This window comes from Ochlerotatus camptorhynchus, unplaced genomic scaffold (assembly GCF_037179485.1).
Source record: "Ochlerotatus camptorhynchus isolate MF236.1 unplaced genomic scaffold, CSIRO-AGI_Acam_v1.1 ptg000343l, whole genome shotgun sequence".
Taxonomy (NCBI): Eukaryota; Metazoa; Arthropoda; class Insecta; order Diptera; family Culicidae; genus Ochlerotatus; species Ochlerotatus camptorhynchus.
This window is the reverse complement of record NW_027040831.1, coordinates 944,459-962,683: the sequence shown is the minus strand read 5'-3', so window position 1 is coordinate 962,683 and position 18,225 is coordinate 944,459. Positions and strand designations below refer to the sequence as shown.

Genomic DNA, 18,225 nt, shown 5'->3' with positions numbered 1-18,225 from the left:
GTACAGCTTCCTAATGAAAATGATTTTGAGCTTCTAGAGGCGTAACAACTTCTTAATTCGATTGATTTTGAACTTCCAAAGGTGCAACAGCTTCCCAACAACAGCCACAATTTCTTATTGAAAATGATTTAAAACTTCTAAAGGCGCAACAGCTTCTTAATGAAAATGATTTTCAGCTTCTAAAGGCGAAACAGATACTTAATCAAAGTAATTTTAAGTTGCTAAATGCGGAACAGCTTCTTAATGAAAATGATTTGAAACTTCTAAAGGCGCAACAGCTTCTTAATCCTAATGATTTTTAACTCCTGAAAGCGTAACAGATTCTAAATACAAATGATGTTAAGCTTGTAAAGGCGCAACAGCTTCTTGATTAAAATCATTTTGAACGTCTAAAAACGCAACAGCTTCTAAAACAAAATGAGTTTGAGCTTCCAAAGGCGCAACAGATTCTCAATCAAAATGATTTTCAGCTTCTAAAGGCGCAACAAATTGAAAACGATTTAAAACTTCCAAAGGCGCAACATCTTCTTAATCCAATTGATTTTGAGCTTCTTCATGGGAATGATTTTGAGCTTCTAAAGGTGAAACAGCGTCTTAATAAAAATGATTTTGAGCTTCTAAAGGCGTAACAACTTCCTAATGAAAATGATTTTCAGCTTCTGAAGGCGAAACAGATTCTTAATCAAAGTGATTTTAAGTTGCTAAATGCGGAACAGCTTCTTAATGAAAATAACTTTCAACTTGTAAAGGCGCAACAATTAACTTCCAAAGGCGCAACACTTCTTAATGGAAATGATTTGAAACACCTAAAGGCGCAACATCTTCTTAATTAAATCATTTTGAACTTCTAAAGCCGCAACAGCTTCTAAAACAAAATGAGTTTGAGCTTCTGAGCGCAACAGCTTCGTAATTAAAATCATTTTGATCTTCTAAAGACGCAACAGCTTCTAAAACAAAATGAGTTTGATCTTTCAAAGGCGCAACAGCTTCTTAATCCAATTGATTTTGAGCTTCTAAAAGTGCAACAGATTCTTAATGAACATGATTTTGAGCTTCTAAAGGCGCAACAACTTCTTAATGACAATGAATTAAAACTTCTAAAGGCGCAACACCTTCTTAATGAAAATGATTTTAAGCTTCTAAAGTTGAAACAGATTCTTAATTAAAGTGATTTTAAGTTGCTAAAAGCGGAACAGCTTCTTAATTAAAATGATTTTCAACTTGTAAAGGCCCAACAATGAGCTTCCAAAGGCGCAACAACTTCTTAATGAAAATGATTTGAAACATCTAAAGGCGCAACAGCTTCTTAATTAAAATCATTTTGATCTTCTAAAGACGCAACAGCTTCTAAAACAAAATAAGTTTGAGCTTCCAAAGTGTTATATCCGTAACCAAGGCCAACAAGTAAAACAAGCTGATGTTAAGAGCTGCTATTTATTACGTCTATCTTGGTTGGTGGTCGGATAAAGAATGAAGGCCTACTACATCTTCCCCTTTTAGAAAATGTCATAGGTAGAGAGCCATCTTGGAATTCTTGATTCTCGTACAGAACGTCGAATAAAGTCTCCAACTGCTTCAGATGACAAGGGCTTTTGTGCGGACTGAAGTTCTCCATCTTGAGCAGCAGGTTCATGATCGATTGTCGAAAAAGGATTTTCGCCAGACGTACTTTCCACTTGACCTTCAGCTTCGAGTGATACGGAACCAACAGGAATAGGGACATCGTGATTGAATGGCACTTCTGGATCCAACGGTACAGCTTCATCTTGAATTTCATCAAGCAGGATTTCCCATGGTAGTTGCTGCGTCGCTTGCTCTGGATCATCAGAAGTGTGACGAGGGTGCATTTGGTTTACATGCGACCTCACCAGCTTCGGTCTCCCGTTGATGTCCAGTGCAACTATATAGTTGACGGAACCTTTCCGTTCGATGACTCGACCAGGAATCCAGGACTTGGCGTTTCTGCAATGCTGTTCAACGTAGACCAGGTCATCTTCTTCAAACTCGCGCTTGACTGCTCCATGCCGCCAATTGAACTGTTCGTTTTGTTTGTGGTTCTTGACAGCTTCAGTTACAGGAACAGGTTTCTTCAGTAGGTCCAAAGTGGTGCGCACTGGTCTTCCGAGGAATGCTTCTGCTGGAGACGTCGACTGCGGTGTGTTTCGGTTTGGGATTGAACGATACACCGAAAGGAATGTCTGCAGGTGCTCCAGTGTGGGTGATCCTTCCCCCTTGGCTAGCTTCTTGAGGCCACGCTTGAGTGAATCAACGAATCGCTCCGCTTGGCCGTTGGACTGCGGGTGGTAGGGAGCAGTGCGGAGATGGGTGATACCATTTGCACGGCAAATTGCTCGCTGGTGAATTGCGTTCCGTTGTCTGAGACCAATGTGTCTGGGTTGCCGTAACGAGAAAACGTTTCACGCAGCATATTCAGGGTTGCAGTTGTGGTAATGGATTGAGTGCGAAAAATGTCGGGCCACTTAGAGAAAGCATCTACCATGACGAAATAGTAGTATCCATGGATCGGACCAGCAAAATCGATATGGACACGTTGCCATGGCTTGTCCGGGAGAGGCCATGACTCCAAGGTTGCTTTTGTCGGGGACTTCGCTGCTTCAGCACATGCAGTGCACTGACGGACAAATTGCTCCACATCGTCGTCAACGTTAGGCCAGTAGATGTAACTTCGGGCCAGAGACTTCATTCGGTCCATTCCTGGGTGTCCACGATGCAGTTGACGAACGATCCGCTTTCGAAACTTTGATGGGACGTCGATTCGATCGCCGAACAGAACGCAGTTGTCGACAACTTGTAGTCCATCTCGTCTGGCGAAGAACTTCTTGACATCAGGACCAGCAACTTGCTTCGCATTTGCTGGCCAACCTTCGTTAAGGAAATTCACCACTTGCTGAAGAACTGGATCCTTTCGCGTCTCAGCCACAATCATCTGGTGCGTGACTGGAAGGTTGCTGATAGTGTCGTCGAGAATTGCTTTTGCTTCAGATTCGACGCACACGGCGGAGTGAAGTAACGTGCTCCAGCTAGTTCCGCAAAGAGGTCGTCAGGATGAGGCAGTGGATGATGGTCACATTCTAGCGCGTTGTTCAGCCCCGTCGAATAATGGCCACATGCACGGACTGATACATTGTCCGACTTACGTACGACGACTATTGGTGCTGCCCAGTCCGAGAATTGAACTGGAGAAATTATACCGTTTTGCTGGAGCCTCTAAAGTTCTGCGTCCACCTTGGCGAGTGCAGCGTACGCTACTGGCCGTTTCGGGCAATATGCAGGACGTGCGTCAGGCTTGAGGTACAACTTCACTTGCGCTTTTGTGCATCTACCCAAGGTGCTTCGAAAAACTTCCGGAAACTGTTGCTTGAGTTGATTGGTGAACTGATCAGAACGTTGGTGTACGACGTTGACCAAGCTGCTTATCGGCACAGACCACAAATCGAACAGATCCATAGTCTCGATTCCTAGAACGTTGAGTTCAGCGCTGCTTGAGATGAAAATGCGACCAGTCTTGGTAACATTCTTGATGGTGATCTCGGTCTGGAACTCAGCGAGAAGGTTGAGATTGCCTCCAGAAGCTGTAACTGCAGATTCTTCCGTCGGTTGAGTGGGTGGCTGTCCGATGCTGATCCATGTTTCTTCTGAGATTATGGTGATGTCGGACGCCGAGTCGTGTTGAAGTTTGACTGCTACACCATTGAGCTCGACCGGGATGAACTTCCGCTTGCTTCCGATGTTGCGAACCGTGTAGATGCTTTTTGTCTTCACGTTCTCTTTGGATTTGGCCTGTTTGAACGGTTTCGACGGCGCATTCTTGTTGCTGTTGCAATAACCTTCCTTGTGTCCTTGTTGCTTGCATCTGGAACAGGTGTGCGAAGCGAACGGACACTCACGAACATAGTGCTGGTCGCCACACTTCCAACATGGCGTTTTCGGCACTTTTTGGTTCTTTTTTGAGGCAGGATTATTCTGGTTGCGAGAAACAATGTTGACGTTGCGTGCTTCTTTGTTCTCCACCATCAATGTGTCCTGCTTGAGATTGGCCACGCGATGGCATTCTTCCACGAGGTTCTCCAGGGTTACCTCGTTGGTGGCTTCTCCCAATTCGTTGACTGCGGTTTCGTCGGCTTCCAATTTCGAGATCAACCTAGCTCGTATGTCCGCATCCCGTGGCGATTGGAGTCCACAGACGAAACGGAGAGCTTTGAATTGGTCCGGTGTGAGCTTGGACAGCTGAAACGCTTCACAGTGTTTGTTCACCATGGCAGCATACGATGTGAAGTCATCCGCGTCACTTTTTGCATACTGGAGGCACTGGTAACGTGGGAATGAAAAACCGACTTCTGTCGACCGAACAGTTTCTTCAGTTTCGTGACGGTTTCGTCCAGGGTGAAGTCCCGGGGATGCTTGGGAAGAATGGTGTTGACGTACTTCTCGTGCAGAGGCGTGCTTAACTTGCGAAGAAGCAATCTCACACGAGCGGCGTCATCCAGGGATTGGCCGTCCTTTGTAAAGACATCCTCGTACCTCGCATACCAGCCATCGAAGAAAACTCCTCCGTCCGGATCGTACTGGAAATCCTGGATCCCGCTTGCCAAGGACTCAATAATCTTCTCACTGCCAGCAGTCGGATTTCCCCGATTTTCCAGGTTTTCAATCTGCTGCTGCTGCCTCGTGATGAGATTCGTTAGCTGCAGGATGGCGTTCCGAAGATCCTCGTCAGACATTTTCTTGCTTGAGGTTTCTTGCTTCGAGGTTCGAGGTGCTTCCAAAATTTTCCTCGTCGCCAATTGTTATATCCGTAACCAAGGCCAACAAGTAAAACAAGCTGTTGTTAAGAGCTACTATTTATTACGTCTATCTTGGTTGGTGGTGGGATAAAGAATGAATCTCTAACTTATGACAGTCAGGCAAGACCTACTACATCTAGGCCTACTATACAAAGGCGCAACAGCTTCTTAATCCAATTGATTTTGAGCTTCTAAAAGTGCAACAGATTCTTAATGAACATGATTTTGAGCTTCTAAAGGCGCAACAGCTTCTGAATCAACATTGTTTTGAGCTCCTAAAGGTGCAACAGATTCTTAATCAAAATAATGTTGAGCTTCTAACGGCACAACAGTTTCTTAATCAACATGATTTTGAGCTTCTAAAGGCGCAATAGCTTCTTAATGTAAATATTTTTAACTTCTAAAGGCGCAACAGATTCTTAATCAAAATGTTTTTGAGCTTGTAAAGGCGCAGATGAAAATTCATGTTTCTACCTTATAAAAACAATCAAAATAATTGTACGATTATCGTAGGTCATTATGAATACTCAAGACTGCATTGGTGACCTCCGGATATGTCTAGGGTACCCCGGGGATGCTCCTTGATTTGCTGAGTACCAATGCTACCGACGCCAGGGAGGCAGCTTCCACAACTGAACCCTACCCTATCGACTCATCAACTCATGGACCGGGGACCAACAGCTTTACTTCCTTTCCGGAGGAAAGCGTGATCAGAGATTGTATGCCTCAGAAAAACCCGGCGGTGCCGACTGGGATTGAACCCAGGCTTTTTGGGGTGAGAGGCAACATAACAACTCATATTAATTTATTAGTATAAAAACATAAACTATCTACAATCTACATCTTATATAATTAGGAAATGAATTAATCGTTGCAATTGGAGATTGCTTCATTTTAGGTAAGCTTTTTAAAGCAGGATAATATTGATCTTTCATCTGTAAGTAAGTTCGTTTACACCGATTATAGATTAGTTCATTTAGATACAACTGTACACAAAAGGCAACTAGAAAAAGTTGTTTTGTTTCCATTATTTTTGAAGCATCCTATTTCTGTGGAACTCGTTAAGTGGAAGAGAACAAGTTTTACTAATTACAACACGGTAGGGTAGGAACGTCCCTAGCCCAACCTAGCCGAACAATGGTTTCCCACGTGAAACAACCTTTGACGCGTGTGGAAATTAATCTAGTGGTGCTTGTCTGCCTACATTGTAATGAGCTGAACCCGGTCATTACCGACTAATGATAAAAAAAATGTTTTCCATGGGTATACTTAGGACATAAACTAGCACTCGTGCTAGAAACGATCAAATAATCAGAAGTGGGTTTAACTTTAAAAAACTACATTGCATGAATTTGTATCTTGTGTGGCAAGCACAATGAAACTCTATGCCCAGGGAAGTCGACAAAATTTCCAACCGTTAAGGTCGTCAGCCCTAGAACGATGCCATTTACGTTTAGGTCAAGGCAACTAAAACCCCACCTAGACCGTAGCGTGAAATGGCAGTCCTTGACTCGTCAACCAGATAGCGATTTGATTGAATGAAAAGGTCCTGGCAATTTCGAGAAAGGATTAAAATTTACCTGAATCGGTGGAATTGGTGTTTTACACTTCACCTTGATTCACTACTCGCACTTGGCATTCTGTTAAAATTATACACCGTAGACACTTGTGGTCTACACGCCAGCCTGAGATAAAGTGAACGATGGTCGTTAAGCATCGCAGAACCCGTCAGCCAAGGGGTAAGTCACTCAGCACATTGTGCCGAAATTAGATTCGGCACAGCTTGGGCACATCCATCGGAAAACCTTCGGCACAATCTTGAGGCATTGGATTGTTGTAAATAGAATGTTGTTCACAACATATGCTGTTTGACTGTATATTCAGGAACATCCTCTAATTAAATATATCAGAGAACTCAGACCAGCAGTTCACTTCTCGGTTTACTTATAGATTTACATGTTGTAGCGTGGGCTCGAGAGAAAGAGGCAGTTAATCAGACCCCATTAGAACCCTTAATTCAAATAATGCTACAACCCACACAATTCAATCTACAGAAGTCATATTCATCATCTTCTATATTCGGTCTCCAACAATGATCCCCACCGGTTCCAACTCTTTCCGGTCGCTGATAGACCGTTGCTTTTCACATCACGAAAGGCTAGGTTTGCTGGTTTGCCTTTGAGGGCATTATAAAACCCTAAGGCCGTTCGCAATGCTGTTGTATTTTATAAGGACTGATTCAATTTGAAACTAGAACAGAAACGCACCTCTCGCAATGCTGAGTTGCAGTTTCATTATTCGAGCACTATTTTGCACCAGATTTGCAACTGCTCGACTATTCTGTTTTATTTCTGAGCGAGTTTGAAACACGAATGGAACTCTGTTTCCAATTTCTTTGGAGTGTTTAAAGATGTTTCGAAGAGCTTCACAAACAAAAAACGGAGAACTTCATAGAGAACAGTAAAGTTTATGAAACTTGATGATTACAAACATCTTTTAGAACTGTACGTTGCGCTGATCGTGTTGCAGTTTTAGTTTTGACAGTTTCAAATTATAGAATTGTCGAGTTGTTTCAAACAATTTTGAAACTCAGCATTGCGAACGGCCTAATACCCAGGACTTTTATTATCCTATGAATACAAAAATTTCGCACACAAGTCACTTATCGCGTCATCCTAATCGGCTGGCGAACGAATACTATGAATTTGAACATATTTTTTTTTCTTCACATGCGTCCGACGGCTGTAGTATTCTCGGTATTCTCCGATGTTAATTTCTTTTTTAGACATTACATTCCCCCTTGGTTGCTACTAGACCGATTTATCCTTGCGATTTCAAATCAAAACATTCAAGGTGTCAGAAATACCGGGTTGCCGGGTTGGTTATTTTATAAACAATCGCAGCTGACCGGCACAATCGGTGCACCTGACAAACACTGATAAAAATTATGACCCAATATTGGTGTCCGGAGTGACGTACTCCTTGCCTTCAGCTAATCCCCCATGACTCCGTGCCACCATTTTGCCGCGGCCATGCACGCCTTATTCAGCAATCGGTCGTTAAGCATGGCCGTATCGTCTGCCCAGTGGGTTTTACCGCAAGTGTTATACAAATTCACTTGAAGGCTCGATCACATGTGCAAATTTAAAATACAGGTATACCTCGATATAACGTAACTGTCACTTTTGATTTCCATTTTCAATATCTTCCTAATAACAATTGAATCATACACATTAATATTACCAATAAATGGGGGATTATCCGATGGTGTTATTACTTTGCTTGTTTGAATGATCGTTTGCGAGAAATCGGCGATGGAAGTCAAAAGTGACAGTTCCGTTATATCGAGGTAGTATACATGTATTGTATAGCTCCTTTGTAAAAGAACGGTTACAATTCTTCATCTTAGTTTTTCTTTCTAAACTAAGAAAATTGGTGTTGTTTGTAAATTAGATGCCTTACCCCTCTGACTATGCCCATAATTTAAATGTTAATGGAAGACATATGGAAAATTTGCTAAGAAGATACTCGTTGAATTCACCCCCTTTCAATTTTCGCCACCCCCTCACGACGTCCCTGGTTGATTCTAGCATTTTTTTTGTCGATTCCATTCAATATTAAACATGTTGACTTTATGAGTAAAGTTGTACCTCGATCTCGGTTTGTTCTCAAGTTTTCTTCTTAAACTACGCATCGGATAACTACCAGTGTACTAATGACCTTCAAGAAATTGAGAATCGCGCCAGAATCTTCCCGCTTCAATATAAATATTGTTTTTACGTTTTCGTCCGTTCAAGATATGGATTTCTTCGATCACATTGACGTCACATTAGAGCAGTTCCACGCCAAAGGACGGATCGATCGGACTCGACCTTCGTCGATTTGCCTGACAATTGGCATAATTGTGTGGCATTTGTGCAAAAATTCGGCCATTTTGGATCTCGCATTTTTTTCAAAATGGCTTGTTTTTCTAAAAGTGAAAAAAATTGAAATAACTAAAAATGTCCTTGTTCTGTAAAGGGTGTAAAATTGCATCTCTTAGAAGTACTAGCCAAAAATAAGTCTCTCAACCGATTATCATGACATTTTCAGGAAATGTATTACTATATAGAGGAAATGTCTCTAATGTTGGCCTATGGATCTAAGATTGGGCCCATCGCTAAAAATCTACTATTTATCAATTTTATCTTGATGAACGCGTTATTGAGACGTTACTAATGGATATTTTTGGTTGCTATTGAAAATTTAGTCGATTGCTGAATTTATGTATGGGCCCAAATTAGGGACACTTAGGCCGACATGCATTTCCCCTATAAGCTTAGTTTACGTATCTTTATTTCACTCTATTTCGTCACCAAATGCCCGAACTTTCTTCTTAATTCCACCCATAAGGTTTTGTACAACGGTTGAATCAACATTTTTCTGCTTTCAACCATGATTTCAACATTTCCTCCTCGGTAGTGACAACTTTAAGATGCTTACGAAGTTCGTGCTTCCGCGGTGCGGTTGGGTTATTGAGATCCTTCGGCACGAAATTGACCCCATTCGTTTTGTACCACTCCAGAACGTTCTTGGAGTAGTGACAAAAGGCTAGATTTAGCCAAAACAATTGTAAGAACGTTGTGTGATTTGATAAACGGAAGCTGTCGTTTCTTCAGGCACTCATTCATGTAGACGTGGTCATTTACGGTTGTAGTTGTTACGAAAGGCTTGCCCTGTTTTCCGCACGAACAAATCGCCTGCCAAATCATGAATTTCTTGGGGAACCTCAACACTTGCTGTTTTCTGAGGGGCTCTGGAGCATCAAACTTGTCTTTCGCAGTCACATACTTGGGCCTATTCTGCGCGGCGTGTGAGGTGAGGTGACAGTGAAGTGATGGTGAAGTAACAATTGTCACCTCGGGTGAGGTGACTCTCCATTTGATTTGCACGGAGAGTCACCTCACCCGAGGTGACATTTGTCACTTCACAAGTGACAGCGTGTCACCTCACCTCACACGCCGCGCAGAATAGTCCGCTTTTACGTATGTTTGATCGTCCGTCATACGGCAGTGGATTTTTTTTTCAAAATTTGTGTGTACAGCTTGTTAAGTTGGCAACCACTGTACTCGGTGTACCCCCACTTCTTTCTCTACATTTAATAGCGAATTCGTTTATTATCCAGTCCCAACCAGGGGGTAAGTCACTCTGCCACCTTGTGTCTCTGCTTACTGTGTTTCATGTGTGTTTTTGAGTGTCGGAAGGTGTTTCTGGGTGTTTCATCGTGATGACCGAGCAGTCAAAACTTCAACCGAAAAAATATACTTTCTGGCAACCATATCCTCATAACGCTGAAAATGACAGTCTTCTGCGACTCCTTTGCTGTTATTTGTTTAATGAAAAAGCAAAACCGACGGGAAGGTTAAGGTTATTTGGAGCTAATACGACCGCAGCTCGGTGCACCGGCTTTCAGAGTGAGACAGGCCCTGCCGCTGCAGGAGGAAGACGAATAGGCACGTGCCACCCGGGAACAAGGACCAAGCAATGGGTACAATTTGCAATTAATTGGTGGGGCCGTAATTGGGTTGCTGCTAGTGAGAACCTATGATACACAATGAGACACTGTTCCGTTGCGTTTGTCTTGATTTTCATGCGAAACATTTACCTTTTTAGCATCTGTTCCTCCTGATGCTGCTGCTTTCGTGGATCCCAACCGGTTTAGGATTTCCTTTTCTTTGGATTTCAATCCAGATCCAGAGTGTTTTTCTTTCCCGGCAGGATGGTACGGCGGTTTTTTGCTCGTTTTTTTCTCAACAACAAAATAACAATCGAATGTAAACAGTATTTGCAGTGGTTCCAGAATTGATTAAAAATTTGCTTATCATGTGACGTAATGGTGTTTGTGGGTGTTTTAAGGCTCTGAACCATTTGGTGGATTATTAAATAAACTTTTGGTTAAAATTTGACAGATGGAAAGTTATCCATTAACCCTGCTATCCGAGCGTGGTTATTTCTGACAGACAAGAAGTTAAATTTTTACGTTAAATAGTGCGAACCTCAACCTGAGCTAGGTTTTAAAAACATACGATCAAACTGACGTTTGTCAGAAAACAAGCAGACCCAATCTTGATACCCGATCCAGGTTGGAACCAAGGGGTAAGTCACTCTGCCACATTGTGTTAACACTCACAAAAACACACTTCAACACACTTATAGTACGTTCAGACTACAGAGTTATAACATGTTATAGCTCTATCTTGATGGTGGTTTCTGTGTTGCAATTAGTTGACAACCGTTATAACATGTTATAACTCTCCAGTCTGGACAGCGTTTTAGGCTGTGAACCATTTGCCGAGTTAAATTTAACTCGTGGTAAAAGTGACATTTCGAAAGTTATTCTGTATGTTCGAAAATCCCTGTGCTGTCGATCGACCGGTTTTCGAGAAGAACTCAACCACGCTCGGATAGCAGGGTTAATCGATAACTTTCCATCTTTCAAATTTTAACCAAAAGTTAAAAAAATCCACCAAATGGTTCAGATCCTAAAGTGAACGGGTTCGTTTGTGCGCTACGGAGGAGAGATCGGATCAAGTATTGTTGCCGCTGTTGGGCGGTCTAAATTTTTCGGCGTGGAAGTTCCGCATGCTGATACTTCTGGAGGAGCATGAGCTGGTGGAGTGTGTGCGGCAGGGCGTCACAATATCAGCTTCAATCGACTAAATCGATGCGACGAAGAGACTGCTGGCTTTCTTTTTCTGTTAAAGTCGCAGCTTCGCAGCATTCTAGAACCTCAGTCGGCGTGCACAAACAAATGTTCAATCGCTTGTCTCTCTTCCTCCCGTCGCTCCATTGGTCCAATGAGCTGGATTACCGAGGTGAAGCAATCGGTTAAGTTGTGTGAGTAAAACCCCTGTACGATACAAGCAAGTAGTGACGTCACTACTTGCGTTTACGTTGATTTTTTGGTCTACTAATACAACCATATGTCACGATCTGCTTCACCTCTCTCTGTACCTCATTGCCATTGGTCTTCCTTTCAAGCTTCGGTGAAACGGATGAGTGAAAGAGCGCTCGACTTTGATAGTTTTCTCTTTCATGAAACACATCAACAGAGGTTTCATGACGTATATGACGGAAAATGAAATTACATATTTAAAGCATTTCTCACGTGAAAACACTTGAAGATTACACGTAATATGTTTAATTTATTTTCCATCCACATTTATCTTAAAAAAATTAACGAAAACGGGACATAACGCATTTTAAACAAATTGAAAGAGCGGTGATAGAGTGTTCGTGAAAGGGGGTTGAAAGCCATAATGAGGTTTCGTTTAAAGCCTAGTATACAGATCGAAGCGAAACGAAATTTGAAGCACGCGAAAAATCATGAAATTTCGCTAGCGAAAAAGGTTGTGAAAAAATGTTTGTGGAACATTTACCAGTTTCCTTTTTTCGTAGTTTACAGTTCATGTGAAACGAAATCGATCAGTTTACACCTCCGGTGAAGTGAAAATCTGACAGATCAAGAACAACATGTGAAAAGGGCATTCAAGCTTTTTGTAAACAAACCTTCTTATGCCCTTTTCTCGCCACCCATATGACATCAACGCAAACCAATAACATTAGCGGGTAGGGGAAGCTTTCCCTTTTCCCGATGATGTTGTTGGTTTGCGTGGGTGACCCTCGGTTGGCGAGAAAAGGGCATACAAAGGTTTGTTTACAAAAAGCTTGTATGCCCTTTTCACATGTGGCTCTTGAGATACGCTCTCCCGAAACGTCAACTTTTCGCTTAGCTGCTGTTTTTTTTTCGCGAGCGCTGCATGCGCGAAAAAGTATAAACGTAAGTGAAAAAGATGCGATCCACAAAATTAGATTTCGCTGGATCGTATCTGTTTACAGTTCAAAGCGAAGTGAAAAATTTGCCAATTGCGTTTTTCACGCAGGTGAAAAATTTAGTATTTTGTATGAGATTTTCGCTTCGCTTCGATCTCTATACAGGCTTTAACTAGAAAATCGACGTTACTTACATTGAAAGCGATGAGCAAAGCAACGACGAGAAGATCCACAGCCAGCGTTTCCTTCTAAACGTGCTTCTTTTTCATTATCATTTCTTGCTGATAGTCTAGCTAGGCGTTATAGAAATGAAGCGTTGAAAGTGAACCCTACACGATTGCTTTTATTGACAATAATCGTATTGTCAATACATGCTATATTGACGTCAATATATCGAGATTGACAATATTTCTGATGTGGACCGTACACGATTGCTTTTATTGACAATAATCGTATTGTCAATACATTCAATATTGACGTCAATACATCGGTATTGACAATATTTCTGTATTCACATCATCAATATTAATGTCAATAATTCCCCTTCGCGTCAATATATTGATACGTGTGGGGTTTGCTGAACACGTTTGTATGAGAGAAACAAAACTCGAGTTCATTTTAGAGCCCTGGTGCGGACGAACATTGTGGATGTAAACGACCTGAAGGAGCAGCAGGGCGACAACCAACAAGAAAAGGAACGGAAGGCAAAAGCATTGGAGAAACGAGTGAAGAAGGATCGCCGGTGCAAATCGCTGCTGGTGTCTAGGACACACGACTCGCAGCTGGAGTACATCTATGACATGGAATCGCCGAAGGATATTTGGGATGCTCTCCATCGGGTGTTTGAGAGGCGAAGTGTTGCCAGCAGGATGCACCTGAAGCGAAAAATGTTGTCAATGCGATTTGATTGAGGAGACTTTCGCCACACACTTAAACTTTTTCGCCGAGATTCCAACTGCCGAGTAATTCTGAAATTTCTTTTGCTGAGATTCATTAAAAAATGCCGAGACTCAGCTAACAAATAAGATTTTTCTGAGATATCAGGTAACAAAAAGATATTTTGCAGAGGTATCAGCTAAAGTAAATGCCGAGGAAATCGGCTGTTGGAGATTTTACCGAGCTAGATTAGGTGTGCAGGTACTCCGAGAGTACCACGACCTGGACGTTGTGTGCCATCTATTGCTGACGCAGGGATCATCATACTCTGGTGTTGTCACGGTGTTGGAGACCATGCCCGAGAAAAATCTCTCACTAGCACACTTAGATTTTTTTTGCCGAGATGGTCACCACCGAGCAGCTTGGCAATCTACCGTTCCGATTCAAATTTCGGACACTTTCATTTTTAATTAAATATTACATCCAGTTAGAAACAAATAGCGAATTTGTTTATTATCGGGGTTGGAACCAGTTCCAACCCAGTGCGAAACCGAACTTTTTGCCAGTGCGAACCTCAACCTGAGCTAGGTTTTAAAAACAAACGAACAAACTGACGTTTGTCAGAAAACAAGCAGACCCAATCTTGATACCCGATCCAGGTTGGAACTGAATAATAAACGAATTCGCTAAAAGTAATAATGTTAGATGATCGTGGAGGGCACTAGTCAAAAAAATTTAAAATTTACAAGACATGTGGATCATATTCGACCGAGATAATCAACTTTTAAAAGTGTCCGAAATTCGAGTTTAAGTGTCCGAAATTTGAATCGGCACGGTATTTTGCTGGATCTCAGTGAAAAATTTGCCGAAATTCAGTTAACAACGGGAACGGGAATTTTGTCGAGGCTAACAAATATAAATTTTGCTGAGATCTCAGTAAAAATAAATGCCGAGCCTGCTAATCTCGGCAAAAAAATCTAAGTGTACGAGTTCGTCACGTGTCGACTGCTCGACGAGGAGACGAAAAGGAAAGGTATGGAATTGTCAACCTCTTCCGGAGTAGACACGGCATTTCACGGGGCGAAGCAAACATGGAAGTTGAAATGCTTCGGCTGCAAAAAGGAAGGCAACAAGCTGGTGGATTGCCCAGAGAAGAAAACAAAGCAGGCACGCAATAAACAGAAGCAGAGTTCTAAGGCGAATGTGGCGGAATCCAATGACCGAAAGAGCGTTTGTTTCGTCAGTGTCTGCGAGATGAGCCAGCAAGAGAGAAACCGGACGCAGTGGTTCATAGACTCAGGAGCGGCGGATCACTTAGTGCGTGACAAGAGGCTGTTTTGTGAGCTGAATCGTTTGAAGAAACTCATTGAGATTGCGATCGCCAAAGATGGGAAAACGATCGTAGCGGAACACGCCGGCACGATAAAGATGGTAGCCGTTGTGGATGGTAAGTTTATTGACTGCACGATTGAAATCGCATTATATGTATCGAAATTACGTTGTAATTTGTTTTCGGTGCTCCGAGTTGAGCAAGCAGGAATGCGTGTCGTGTTCGAAGCAGGCAAAGTGAATATCTACAGTGGGTCCGAAATCGTCGCGTGTGGATCTTTGCAGAGCAAGTTGTATGGACTCGATTTCTATTCCGGAAGGTATATTGCGGTTGGTGCCTCGCTGATGACGTGTGGTCGTATGAAGGCACCGTCGGTGTGGACATTTGAACGAGCAAAGTCTGAGGTGTCTCGCGCGGAATGAAATGGTCACGGGACTGGAACTGAACGGTGTTGGTGTGATCGGTGATCTAATCGTTTGTGAGCCTTGCCAAGCAAATCCGGATACCGTTTTCGTTGCGTGATGGTCGAAGATCGAACTTGTGCACACCGATGTGTGTGGCCCTGAGATGTCGATCGAGCTCGGTGGGAACCGATACTTTGTAACGTTCATCGACGACTGGAGCCACTTTACGGTAGTGTATTTGATGAAGTCTAAAGATGAGGTCGTTGAGTGTTTCGAGGAGTACGAAAATTTCACGGTTGAAATGCAACAACGGTGGTGAATATCGGAATAAGCGATTCAACAAGTTCTGCAAGCGTAGAGGTATCCAGGTGGAGTTCACGTTTCCATACACACTGGAACAAAACAGTCTAAGCGAGCGTATGAACCGTACGCTCGTTGAGAAGGCAAGAGCGATGCTGGAAGATTCTTCGCTGTGCTGACGGTGGCCTACTTGACCAACCGGGGTCCGACTGCTGCTCTGAACACGAAGTGAACTTCCTTTTAGCTGTGGGAGTCCAGGAAACCGGATGTGTCGAACATTCGTGTTTTCGGCTGCGGTGTTTTCGTTCATGTACCGAAGGAACTGAGGAAGAAGGTTGATCCCAAGGCTTGGAAAGGGATCCAGTAAAGAAGGCGGTTGTAACAGCACGCGACGTGGATTTCGTCGAAACCGGTGGACCGGAACAGCAGCGTCGTCAATCTGGATCAGCTGAGCAGCTTGTGGAAGTGTCGCCGATCATCGAGAAGTCGGACGGGGAAGAGAGCAATACTGCGGATGAACATTGCTCGGACAACGAGTACAACAGTTTCAACAAAAAAAAAAGAAGTTCAAGAATCGGAAGAATGTCAAGGGGGAGATGGAAGACCCCAACGATCAACAACGGCACCTGTATGGCATCGTGATTTTGATATGCAATACGCTGGGTTCGCATTGAATGCGATGAACTTCATCGAGGATATTCCGGATTCGGTTGACAAGTTTGAGAAGCGTGAAGACTGGCAAAAATGGACGAACGCGATGGAAGATGAAATGCGTTCATTGAAGCGGAATAACACCTGGACGCAGGTCAAGTTGCCTCGAGGACGGAAGGCTATCACCTGTAAGTGGGTCTTCAGGGTAAAGCGCGGTGATATGGAAAAGCCGGACAGGTACAAGGCACGGCTTGTTGCGAGAGGGTTTACTCAAAAGCAAGGCTTCGACTACACCGAAACATATTCTCCGGTAGCGAAGATAGACACCCTACGAGCGGTGTTAGAGTTGGTCAACGAGGAACGAATGTACGTTCACCAGATGGACGTCAAGATCGCGTTCTTGAACGGTGAATTAGCTGAGGAGCTTTACATGACCCAACCAGAAGGGTTCCAGCAGATTGGTATGTCGGCTGCATCGTTCCATTTACGGGCTGCAGCATGCGTCACGAGCATGGAACGACAGGCTCGATAGTTTTATCGGTAAGCTGGGGGTTTGTTCGCAGTTACAACGATCTGTGTCTTAACACGCGTGAAGTTCAAAAGGACTTTACGTTGACGACATTATGTTGGCTAGCTCGTCCTTGAAGATGCTGGAAGTAGTGAAACGGAAGTTGGCTCAAGAGTTCGAGATGACCGACGATGATGAGGTTAAACAGTTCCTCGGTATGCGGATCGATCGTGGAAGGGAGAAGAAGATCCTGAAGATCAGCCAGCATGATTACTTTGACGGACTACTGCAGCGCTTTGGAATGGTGGAGTATAGCCCCGTTTCGATACCAATGGAGAACCGGCTGAAGTTTGGGAGAGGAGACGAGAAGTGTAGAACGTCAAAGCCTTACCGTGAACTTGTTGGATGTTTGACTTATGTGTCGCTCACAACGAGGCCAGATCTCTCGGCTGCATTGGACTTACCTGAAACGGATTCTCAGGTACATTAAAGGAACGTTGGACGTCGGTTTGGAGTACAGATCCAAGGAGAATGAGCCGTTACTGCAGGTGTTTTGCGAAGCGATTAGGATTACTGAAGATTCCAGGAAGTGCAAGAGGATGAAGCATGTGGATACAAAGTTTCATTTCCTGCGGGATCTGGTACAGCAGAGGAAGATAGAGATCAGATTTGTGCGATCGGATGATCAACAGGCGGATATCTTGACTAAGGGACTTCCGGTAGCTGGTTTCAAGGCACTCCGCTCCAACCTTAGATTGTAGGTATGCTGTGGTTGAGCAGGGGTGTTAAGTTGGCAACCACTGCACTCGGTGTACCCTTATGCTGGGTTTAGACAGGGCAAGTCAATTGATCAAGTCAGTTGAATTCAACTGACTTGAACGCGAATTGAACGTGTAAACCATGCCATTCAACTGACTTGATCAACTCACTTGAATTGAAAAAAGTTGAACCAGGCTCAACTTTTCAAGCCAATTGAATTCAACTGAGTTGATCATTTGACTTGCCTAATCTAAACCCAGCTTTACTTCTTTCTCTACGCCTAAGCGTTGAATCACCTTGTTGATGTATTCACTGTTTATTATTTTTCCAACCAAAACCCAAGTTCAATAAATACACGTTTTTATTTCTTTGCTTGAATCTAAAACCGCGTTTCGTGTTCGTGTTCTTGTTTTACACATCCGAAAATCTCTCCACAGCTTACGTGCCCGCGTTCTAGCTGAAACTTTAATAAACGTAGTCCTGCTCGTTTCTTGGCTTTCTGCACAAAACTTTTCGTCAGGTGCAGTTTTTTCGCGACATCCCGAACGGAATATTTGGGTTTGCGTTTGAGGACAGCAACCACTCGCTTGTACGGAACACTCTTTCACTTTTACTTCCGTTCTCCGAAACGTTTTAGGACACGAGAAACATTAGATTGTTGGATTCCCAACATCTTTCCGATGGTTCGGTGCGAAAGATGTGGGTTGTTGGTGGGTGTGAGAAATTTTCTCGCGCACGCGCTGTTGCTTCGACTCCATTTTCAGAACTCCTAAAAATTTC

General features: G+C 43.2%; 1 protein-coding gene and 1 pseudogene across 1 annotated transcript; both read right to left on the bottom strand.

The window, feature by feature from the left end:
• Nucleotides 1-971: 971 nt before the first annotated feature.
• Nucleotides 972-2,764, bottom strand: LOC135708979 (uncharacterized protein K02A2.6-like; annotated as a pseudogene).
• Nucleotides 2,765-3,228: 464 nt separating this feature from the next.
• Nucleotides 3,229-4,742, bottom strand: LOC135708978 (uncharacterized protein K02A2.6-like). Its single transcript, XM_065231173.1, has 2 exons — nucleotides 4,289-4,742; nucleotides 3,229-4,217 (listed from the first exon to the last, which is right to left on the bottom strand). Exons 1-2 carry the CDS (start codon nucleotides 4,740-4,742, stop codon nucleotides 3,229-3,231), a joined length of 1,443 nt encoding a protein of 480 aa, XP_065087245.1.
• Between the last annotated feature and the right edge of the window lie 13,483 nt (nucleotides 4,743-18,225).

What these genes read in the sequence shown, in the direction of transcription:
- LOC135708978 (XM_065231173.1), bottom strand. Translation starts at nt 4,742, where the DNA reads ATGTCTGACGAGGATCTTCGGAACGCCATCCTGCAGCTAACGAATCTC. An exon ending in GACGCGGATGACTTCACATC is followed by an intron (nt 4,218 to 4,288) that starts GTATGCTGCCAT and finishes ACCAATTCAAAG; the next exon opens with CTCTCCGTTTCGTCTGTGGA.